Raw genomic sequence first — 10,623 nt, forward strand, 5'->3', positions numbered from 1 at the left:
GAGAGAACGTCTACAAAGCAACACACACACACACACACACACACACACACACACAGCCTGACACAGTAAGGAGTCCCCCTGCTGCTTCCCCAGGGCTAACTTTGCTTCTCAGCAAGCCAGTGAGGTAGCACCCAAGACTGTTCATGCTCTTTTATACAAGGACAAGCCAAGCTGCAAACTAACACTGCAGCCAGCACAAAACCTGGCTTCTCTGCCATGGCTGCAGCCTGCCAGGCAGTCTCACCATGTCCTCTGGTGGGATATTCCAATTATAACAGTAAAGGAAGAGGGATGCTGATTTTAAGAAGGCAAAAAGTAACAATAGATGTGGGAGACAGATCACTTCCAAATAAACAGCCTCTTCCCTAGTGCCCTGCTAATCCTGGTCCAGTTCCTAGGGCAGAAAGTCGATTGGATCGGAGTTCCAACTGCAGAAGTGGGATGGCATAAAGGGAAAGCTTTAGACCCCTATAACATCTCTCAGTTCCCAAGAACTCCTCCAACCACCATCATTATCACCATCTTCATTATGGTGAAATGTCAATTTTCATAATCTTACTTAAAAGTGAACAAAAGCCTCTTTTCACTACCTACTCACCAGAATGGCTAAAATAAAAGAGAAATAGAGTGAAAATACTAAGTACTGGGGAGCATGTGGTGCTGCTCCTGGCAGAAGTGTAAACTGGTACAACCAACTTCAGAAAACTGCTTGGCAGAATCTACCAAAGCTGATTTTCATCCCCTAAGACACAGCAACTGCACTCCTAGGCATGTACAGAATAGAAATGTACATTACAGTCACCAAAAGACATACCAGAGCTGTGCTGTCCAACACATGTGACTCTTTACATTTACATTAATTATAATTTTAGACAACTAAAGATCCAATCCACCAGCCACGGTTCAAGCGCTCAGCAGCCACATGTGACTAGTGTCTACCATACTGGACACCACAGATGCAGAACACTTCCAGTACTGCACAACGTTCTACTGGATACTGTTCTAGAATGTTTGTAGCAACATTAGTCACAACAGCCCAAATCTAGAAACTACTCAAATGCCCATCAACAGCAGAATGGATGAAACAGTTGCGGCACATTCACACAAGGGAATCCTCTGAAATAATGAAAATGAACAATCTACAGCAACACAGAGAGTATAGATAAATCTCACAAATGAAAAAGCCAGGCACGCAGAGTACACGTTGCGTGATTGCATTTACATAATGTTTCAAACCAGGCAAAAACCAATCTATCCTGCGCAGGATAGTGGTTATCCTTGGCGGTGATGGTAGTGACAAGTAGGGAGCATGAGGGGACTGTTTTGTTTTTTCATCTGGGTGTTGTTCGCAGGGTGCTGTGTGTTCGGTTTACGAAAATTCAGCGAGCTGTGTGTACACTTCTGTCTTTTCTGCATGTATTTCATACTTCAATAAATTTTCTAAACTCCCCTTTAGAAAACTTTGCTACTGTTGACGTTACTTACAGTCTAGGTTTTTTGAGGGGGCGTCTTTTCAGAAAAGCAAGTGTAGTTTTGAGATCAGGGCCCACTCCCCGCCCCAGGCCTCCCTGGACTTGGCACGGAGGCCTTTTGGACTCACCGAACCCGCCGCAGAGCGTCCTACCTCCGCGCCGTGCGCTGGGCCTGGCTCCGCGCCCAGGTTGCGACCGCCAGGACGCCTGGCTCTTCCAGTTTGGGCTCTCACCCCGAGAGCTGGCCAGGCTCTCCCGGGGCTCGCCGGTGGCTCCCTGCCCAGGGTCTGCCCGCCCCAGGCCTGTGTGAGACGCGGCGCCCGGCCCGGCAGCACCTGCGCCGCCCCCACCGTTGCGAGGAGCCTCCCGGTCACGCGAAGCAGGCGGTGGCGGAGCCCCGAACTCTAGTCACCGAGAATCCGCCCTTCTTCCTGGGCTCGGGCTCCTGGAGTTGGGAGAAGGGGCCCGGGACATCCCGTCTGAGCCCTGAACCATAAAGCGAAGGAGGCTGCGATGGAGGCCTTGAATCAGCCCGCCTCCTGCACACGCTGCTCTCCAGCCAAGCGCCCGCCCACCCTGCCCCACCCCGGCAGCGCCCAGAGGGGCTTGGGTTCCCCTCCCGACCCTTTCCTCCCCGTAGCATGGGTTAGAGGGGACTCGCGGCTCCGCCTGGAACCTGCTTTCACCTCCCCCTTCAGCCGAAGTCCCCAGACCCTGCCAAGATCCAAGCCTCTGAGAAGTTTGCCAGCCTTGCAGGCCCCGGCAGGTGCCCCCACCCCTGGCTTACCAGCAATGGCTCGGCCTCGCCTGTGCTGTCTCGAGTCTACAGTGTTGGGGTTCGGAATCTTCGGGCCCGCCCCGCTCTCCCCGCGCACCTGGGAGTGCCCCAAGGGCAGAATACAGTCCTGGGCTTCTGAGTTACACACAGCGCCTAGCATCGGCCTGGCCTGTAACATGGGTGCAATGCCTGATGCCTACCAGACACTGCACTAAGCTGCTTTTAGATGGATCGTCTCATTTAATTTTCAAAGCCAAGGTGATTGGTTCATGAACATTTACATATATAAACATTCATTGAGTTGTACATTTAATATTTGTGTGTTCCACTGTAAATAAAAAAGCCTACAAGAGAAGTGCTGTTAAGCATACCCATTTTACAGAGAAGAAAACTAAGGTTTAGGGTGCTCCTTATTCAAGGACTCTACTGCTGCCTGTGGTGACACTGAGACTGGAATAGTGGCTGCCTGACTCCAGAGTCCATCCTCTTAACCCCTCAAGATTAGGCTCTGCAGAAAGAAAACAAAACAAAAAACGCTGGCCTTCTAGAACCTATTCTACCTGCCCCACTTCTTGAGCCCAATGTGACACCAGTAATTGGGTGGGGGAGGGATTATCCCTTTTCTCTGCATTAGAGTTCAGAAACCAGAACCCAGAGGGACGATTTACTTCACCTGCTCAAAGTCTCATGGGTCTGTAGAAGGCCTGTCTGAATTTTACAATTCCTCCTGGCTCACAGGACCATCAGTGAAGCAGTGGTTTGGGCCTGGTAGGGTGTCTTTTCCCCTGGAGAGGGAGCTCAAGGAAGAGGTAGCTGTTAGTCAAGGATTTTCTCCCTCCCATGGCCAAGGCACTGAAACCCCAGCAACTGAGCAGTACGGAAATCCTTCAGTGAAGAGATGCTAGCTATTTATACCCAGAGATTGCAGGATCTGGGGAAGGGTAGGGAGCGGGGAGGGGCTGGTCCAGACTGGCTTTAAGTATCTCAAGACACGCAAGCTGCACAGGAGCCAATCCATAGAACCAGCTCTATTTCCTCTGTGAGAATCACACGCCTCTTTTCCAGAACAGGAGGGGATGGATGCAAAGTGAAGGAAGATTAATTCAGGCCAGGAGGAAGCCAGGCAAGGAAGGTGGGAATCCGGCGCTACGGAGCACTGCAAGGCCTCAGCCCAGCAGGATACAGACCAGGAGGGCGAAAAAGGAGTTCCTTACTTAGGACCCCCCACCCCCCCGCCCCGCCCCGTGGAGCTAGGGAGTCAGCTCCCAGAGCCTTGGGTTCCTAGCAAGCATGTGCTGAAATCCTGTCTTGGAAGTGAGTGCTCAGCGCAGGGCAGCATCTTGATTACAGACCATACTCCTCACTTAGTGAATGTAGGGGAAGTCGAATTGTGTCCCAGATGCAGGTCCCAGATTTTTTGTGTACATCCCAGCTTTCCAGCCCCACCCCACCCTTCCCTATCCCTGCATCTTCCCTAACCCTAAACTTTGTGTCCTCATCTCAAGGTTATCACCAAATTCTTAGCCTCCTTTCCCAGGTTTTGAGCTGCAGGGCAAGAGGCAACAGTCCCTTGGGGAAGCCTTGTCCCCCAGCAGCATCAGGAGTTACCTAAGACTGGACCTTCCTCTGGGATGGGAATCGGCTGCACGTCTTCCATAGATGATTTCAGGTGTTCTGGTTCTGCCCAGGTGGGCCAAGAGTCTAGCTCCGCATCTGCCCTGCAGCCAGCACCCAACAAGAAGTTCCACACCACTGGGGCCATCTGCACTGGGGGACACAGTGCTGAAGGAGCCTGGCCCCATTATCTCCTACTGTGTTATCTGTCCTAGAGGGACAAGATGCCAACCTGGCCCCCTATGACCTCAGTAAGCCCTCACGTGGAGGGAGAGAGACAAATAAATCTTTGCATGACACTATGTTGTGATTTTGGAAAGTACCTAAGACTCTGGTGGCACATATTAGGGAGTGATCACCCCCACTTGGGTGGTTCAGGAAAAAAGCTTGGCCTTGAAGGAGGAGCAAGAGTTCACCAGAAAGATGGGGGTGTTAGAGCATTCCAGACGGAGGAAAGGAAAGGAGGTGCAGAGACGTGGAGCCTGCAACAGCAAAGTGCTGCTTGGGCGGCTTCCTTTTTGTCATTCAGGCATCAGCTTAAATCTAATCTCCTCAATGTGGCTTTTCTGACCACCTAATGGAAAAGAACCCTCCAGTACTTGGTTCTCTTTCCTTTTTTTTAGAATTTATCGACTACGAATTTTCACGTTAGTTGTCTATCTCTCCGCCACACACACACTTCTTCAAGTTAACTTCCTAAGCCTGTGGACACTGGTTTTTTTCACCGTCATCAGCGGCCAGAACAGTGAAGTGAACATATATTAGTAGTATCAATATCAGTGAATACTTTTGAATAGATGGATGCATGAATGAATGACTGAGTCAGAGGCTACAGGCAGGGAGAAACACGTTAGGAAGCAGGAATTCCCTCCATGTCCTTAGCCTAAGAAACTCAAGGAAAGATAATAGCTCCAGAAGGGGGGCTCGCTGGGAAGGGGGTTGGGGACGTCACTTTGGTGAGAGCGGTGGTGGGAGGCGGTGTCCCCACTTCAGTGTGGCTTGCGAGAGGAGGGAACCGGCGGCGAGGAGCTGAGGGACCGGCAGTCGGGTGCGCTAACTCACGCCTGGCTCGGGGGTCTTTCTGCCTCTAGAGAGGCAAGGGGAGGGCGGGTCTTCGCGCCCCAGGCGCCGCCTTTCCAGCTTCCTGCTAGGCCCTTGTGGATGCGTCCAAGCCTCATCCTGGGCCGTCAGTGGGTTTTGGTGGATTCCCTTGCGGGCCGGCCGGCCTGCCTCGCTCTCTCTCTCTCCTCTTTTCTCTTCCTCCTCCTCCAGGGCTCTGCAGCTCCCCAGCCCGGCGGCCCCGCAGCAACCTAGCAGCCCCCGCCCCCTCCTGTAAGGGCGAAATTGCTAAACTTGTAGCAATAATGACCCTGCATTCAGGCCGCCGACTCCCGCTGTACGTCTCCTGCCCGGCCTAATCAGCGCGCCCCTCCCTGCTGCCCGCCCAGCCCCCTCCCCCAGCGCACAAAAAGTGGGGAACAAAACCCCCGCGCATTTCTCCGTCCCTCTGTTGAGCAGACTGCTGCACAAAGCCCCCGCTCTGAGAAGCAATGGGGAGCTCGGGGGGGACGTCAATCCCGACGCGCTGGGGTTTTTGTTCGCGCAGGGGACTTCGCCTTCCTACCACACCTTTTGTTCGGGACTCCAATAAAAAGCCATTCTTTCCGCACCTTCCCGGCCCGGAGCCGCCTTTCAGCCGGGCCCGGCCCCACAATGGCGCGGCGCGCTGAGGCCTCCCCATTCACCCGCCTTGGCACGCTCACAATCGGCCGTGTGGCAGCACAGGCCTCGCACAGGCATTCTCCGCAAGTGACAAGGAGCCGCATAAAGCCGCGGCCGCCGGGGGAGAAGGGAGGGCGACCGAGGGGGAGAGCTCGGCCGCGGCGGGGCGCAGCGCCCCCGGGCGCGCTGGAAGCCCGGGCGGCGGCTGGAGATGGAGCCTCCTTCGCGCCGCCTGCGGCTTGACCTGGGGGCGAGGTTTCCTCTATCCTAGCGACCCTCGAGGTGGGGCAGAGTCTCAGCCTTGATCTAACGCAGGCCCAGGTACTAGCCTAAGCTTCTGGGTGAAACTTGGGGGGATTACAAAGCCCAGACCTCTAAAGGTCTTGAGTCTCCGACCTGTCCTCCCTACCACAGTGAAGAGGAATTAATGAACAAAGCCTTAGAGATCGGACTTGCAGCTGAGGCAGGGGAGACTAGGCCTGCTACCGTCCAGGGGGAGCTGCTCTCCCTGCGCATCTTTTCCTTCCCCGCCCGCTCTGTTAAAGGATCCCTCTCCACTTTTGCAGGCTAAATAAAGTCTGTAGCCGGCCAACGGTTTGAAAATATTGCACCTTGTTTATTGACTCCTGTAGTGTATGGTAGCAGGTGTGTACATGGCGTGTGGATATAGTTATATGTATATATATATGTGCTGAATACAGAATACGAAACAGAGGAAAGCCGGTAACACCTCTGGTGGGCCGCCAGTTCCCGGATTTGTTCAGCCCCCCAACTTTTGATCTCGCTCCGCTGGTTTTTCTCGCAGAGTTCTACACCCCCCCCCCTCCCTTGACAATCTGGAGATCCAGGCCGAGGTATCTGTTGCGGAGGGCTGGCGACTGGGAAAAGGAAAATGGACTGTGCTGTGGCACGCCGGCCCTGCAAAGGGGGCAGAGGGTCGGTAGGGCCTGGGGATTGCTCAAGCCACGACGCCCATTTTTCTCTCCTTCATTCTTTTTTTGTCCTTAAGTTCTCCGCCGGCGCTTCGCGGAGGCCGCGGGAAGGCTGAGGGAGAGAAGCCCTTCTTGCTCCGGGAGAAACAAGCGGCAGCCCGAGTCCCAGCCTCTCGCACTCCTTTTGGGGCTAAGCTCGGGGCCATCGTCCTCCCAGCACCCAGTTGGCGTTTCTGTCTCAAAGACAGTCTCCGTGACCGCTCCCGGGCATCCTCTTCGCCCCTGAGCCCCCTTCCCCAGGCCTCGTGTGAGCTGCGCTCCGGGGCCCTGGGGAGCGAAACGTGTAAATATATATATATATATTTATATTTTTAACGAGGGGACCTGGCCCTTCCTTGGATCCAGCCTTTCTCGCGCTTCAGTCCCGCGGCTCCAGGCTGCGGTGGGGCGCCTGCCGCGTGACCCACCCGGTCCCTACCAGGCCCGGATGCCCTGCAAGGTGCCCTGCGCGCACGCGGCCCCGGCCGCCGCACCCTGGTGTAACGGCTGCGCGCTGCCGCCACCGCCGAAGCCGCCCAGGTTGCTCACGTTCACAAAGGGGCCGCCGCCGGCCGCACTGCACGCGGGCTGCATGGCCGAGGCCGCCGCGGAGGCTCCGCCGCCGCCGCCACCGCCACTGCTTGCCGGGTACGCACAGCCGTAGCTGCCGCTGTAGGCCGCAGCGGCGGCGGCTGCAGCAGCGGCGGCCGCGGCGGCTGCTGCCGAGTTCCCATAGCCATAGGCGGGGAAGCTGTTGTAGGAGTAGGCACCCGCGCCTACGCTGTAGGGCGCGCCGTAGGCTGGCGCGCCGGGCGTGACGCACGGCTTGCCGTCCCGCACCAGCACAGGCACGGCCACGCGGCGCGGCGGCGGCGGGGGCGCGTGTGCGCCCAGCTCCAGAGACTTGTCCTGCCGCTGTCTCTTGCACTTGTACCTGCGATTCTGGAACCAAATCTTCACCTGCGTGGACGTGAGCTTCAGGCTGCTGGCGAGGTGCTCACGCTCGGGGGCCGACAGGTACCGCTGCTGCTTGAACCTGCGTTCCAGCTCGAAGACCTGGGCTTGCGAGAAGAGGACCCGGGGCTTCCGGCGGCTGCGTGGCTTCGGCCTTTCGCTCTCCTCCGCTGCCTTACAGTCTCCGGCCGCCTCCAGAGGCTTCTTCAGCTGGCAGTTTTCTGCGGAAGAAGCAAAACAACAGCGTCCCTTAATTGTTCCCGGCCTCACCAAGGCTCCAGTCCCAGAACACTGTGGCCCCTTTTGGTGGCAGCGCGGAGCGTGCAGTAATAAATGCTTGGACTTCAGGGAAATTTTGTGGTTCCTGGCACCGTGGGACCCTGCGATAGCCCAAGGCCTTTCACAACACCCTTGGCGGGTGGAGGCACGTTCCGTGGGAAGCAGTAGTTAGTACGCGCGTGTTTTAGAACTTGAGCATCTGCGAGAGATTACCCTGTATTAAATGCGCGGCTCGGCGTGCTAATGATTATTTTCAGGATGAAAGTTTGCAACTACATAATAACTACACTGCAATAACTTCCACTCCGTCATGAATAGCTGAAAGTGTGAGGCACATTGGTATCTGGGAGCCGGTATGCGTGCGTCCTGCGAAAATCTTCCTGCTCGGAAATGTCTGAGTGTAACGTTCATGTATTGCCCGGGGACTGTTTTTTATTTCTAAAAGCCTACAGGCCCACAGCTAAATGTCTGCACGACGACATCTGTGTTACCTTAGACAGAAAAAGAAATTTGATTGACTGACTGATTTAGACAGTTTCATGTCGATTTTAGGCCCAGGGGAGCTGTCAGAGAACAGGCCTTGGTTTCCACCACATCAAACCTCCTCTTAGGGAAGGAGATTCTTTGGCTCTGTCTCCTCAGAAACAAACACGTCCTTGGAGGCTTTATTCAGTTATCCTATTTTCCTACACAATTCACCTCCCATCCTATTTGAGCAGCCAGGATCTAAGTTCAGCGCTTTTCACTCGGCCCAAAGCCCCCACAGCCTGGGACACAAAGCAAAAACTTTAAGACTTTTCAAAAAAAGGCTGGTTCCTCAGGGGGGTGTGTACAGAATGGACTGTGTTCCCACGCACTCTCCCACCATCCCTTCCCTCTCTGCCGGGTGCCACCGGTGCGAGGACGCTGAGTTCCAGGCGGAGAAGTGAGGAAACCACCCAGCTGAACTCTACCAAAGTTCCTGCGCTCTGCGGACACTAGGCACACAGCCTGCTTCGACTGTCTTTTCCGAGAAGAGGGGGCGGCTGTCCTGGCCTCAGAAAACTCGGCTCACGCTAGAGGGAAGGTGGCAAAAGTTCAGGCTCGTGCCCCTCTAGCTTTTGGGAAGAGCAAAAATACCATGAGCTGTCAGCACCCAGCAGCTGAGCCCAGGTTGCTTACCACCATCAGGGCAGCGATGCCTTATTTCCCTTCCCTCCGGGGCTGCATCGTCTCCCCTCTCCGGGGGGAGTAGTTGGCGGAGTCACCTTGTCCTTCTCCCTCCGCCCCGGCTCCCTTGCAGGCACCTGCGCTTTGTGGAGCTGCCGTTGACCAAGGCCAGGCATGACCCCGGCCAGGCGCTAAAGGGGCGGGTAGCGGTGCTGGCAAGGTTTGTGGGCTGTTTGCGGGCACCCCGCCATTGCTCCAGATGTGCGGGTGCATTTCCTTTTCCCCTCTACTCACTTTGGCTCCGGTCCCTCCCGACCTCGGGCTCCTCTTCATGTTCCTTAGGCCCGCTGCACGCGTCTCGCAGGACCGTGTGGACATAGCTTTGGGGGCAGAGCCCCGAATCCCCGTGGTCATCGGCTGTAGCTAGTGAGTTCAAATAGGACAGTTTCTCGCCCTCTTCTTCCTCGTCCTCCTCCCCTCCGTCAGAAAATTGAGTCGCCTCAGCGGCGGCCAGCATGCAGGGCGCTGAGTGGAAGTGGTGCTCCAAGTCCGCCTGCAAGTGCGCGCTGTGGAAGTGCTGTTGCTGCTGCTGCTCCAGATTCAAAATGTCTTTGACTGAGAAAGGGGTGGAGGTGACCGGGCTTGGTAACATCATCAGGGCCACTTAATTGTCCAGTCCAAATACTCAATAAATCCCGGCGGGGGCGGGGAGGCAGCGCGGCGGCTCCAGCTCTCTTTCTGGACTCCGCCGCTGCTGCCGAGTCGGGCTTTTGACAGACGCGGTCCCGCTCCAGTCTAAATCGCCTCCATTGGCCCGGACGTGGGGGTCTGGGTTTTGTTACAGCCACTGCAGGGACTGGGGCCGGGGCTGCGAAGCCTGAGTCCGGGGGTCGTGCGTCACGTCGGGGGCGGGGCTCTCGCCTCGACCTCCCTCCCCATTGGTTCCAGCTCCTGTGGGCCACGCCCCTCCGCATCCACTGAATGGGGGGGTGCTGTGGAGCTACCAGAAATAGACTAGGACTAGTATAGAGCCGCGAAGTCCTAGTCTCTGCGGGCGAGGCGGCACTGCCTCGGGTACGCGAACTACCGATTCCCACCCAGACTGGCCGCATCTTCCCGGGCAAACCAGTTCTGGGAGGCTTCCTTTCCGAGAACCAACTGCCAGGAAGGATAGCCCAGGAGTGTGGTTTTTCCAGCTGCTGCGGGGGCAGGAAAACTTCCTGGCTTGTAAATACCCGGCACTGGATCCCCAAGGAGACGGAATGTTTTATATATCTATGGATGGGCTACGTGTGCGTTCTCGCCTCTTGACTTTGCTCAAGCTGTTCCCTCCAGTCGGAACGTCTTCTCCGCCCTTGTCTCCATGACAAGCCTGTTCTTCGAGGCTCTGCTCAAATGCCACCTCCTCCAAGGAGACGCTCCCTCGTCGCCTAGCCGGAAGTCATCTCTCTCGCATCTGAACTTGCAGCGCGTGTTAGCAAAGGACATTCGTGTCACATCATTTCCCGCCTAGGGCTATAGCTGTATTGCCTGCCTGGTCTCCCCCGGTAAACTGTGAGCCCCTGAGGGCAGGGCCCCCGATGTATTTGCTCTTGTAGCTTTTCCAGCGGCCGCACTAAGCAGGTATGTGAGAGACAGGAGGATGGAGTTATTACTGAACTTTGTGGTCTGACAGCTCTTGTTT

The 10,623-nt window shown here is 55.9% G+C and overlaps 1 protein-coding gene across 1 annotated transcript; it reads right to left on the minus strand.

Moving 5' to 3' along the window:
- Nucleotides 1–6,181: 6,181 nt before the first annotated feature.
- Nucleotides 6,182–9,750, minus strand: NKX2-3 (NK2 homeobox 3). The gene is made up of 2 exons (XM_057736682.1): nucleotides 9,234–9,750; nucleotides 6,182–7,732 (listed from the first exon to the last, which is right to left on the minus strand). The coding sequence occupies exons 1-2, from the start codon at nucleotides 9,592–9,594 to the stop codon at nucleotides 6,993–6,995; spliced, it is 1,101 nt and encodes a 366-aa protein (XP_057592665.1). The 5' UTR covers nucleotides 9,595–9,750; the 3' UTR covers nucleotides 6,182–6,992.
- Between the last annotated feature and the right edge of the window lie 873 nt (nucleotides 9,751–10,623).

The sequence above is a fragment of the Hippopotamus amphibius genome, chromosome 5, assembly GCF_030028045.1.
Source record: "Hippopotamus amphibius kiboko isolate mHipAmp2 chromosome 5, mHipAmp2.hap2, whole genome shotgun sequence".
Lineage (NCBI taxonomy): Eukaryota > Metazoa > Chordata > Mammalia > Artiodactyla > Hippopotamidae > Hippopotamus > Hippopotamus amphibius.

Bases quoted from the DNA above. Each gene is read 5' to 3' on its own strand.
- NKX2-3 (XM_057736682.1), bottom strand. From the start codon at position 9,594: ATGATGTTACCAAGCCCGGTCACCTCCACCCCTTTCTCAGTCAAAGAC. The intron at 7,733-9,233 runs GTGAGTAGAGGG...CTTCTTCCGCAG, and splicing joins CGGGAGGGACCGGAGCCAAA to AAAACTGCCAGCTGAAGAAG.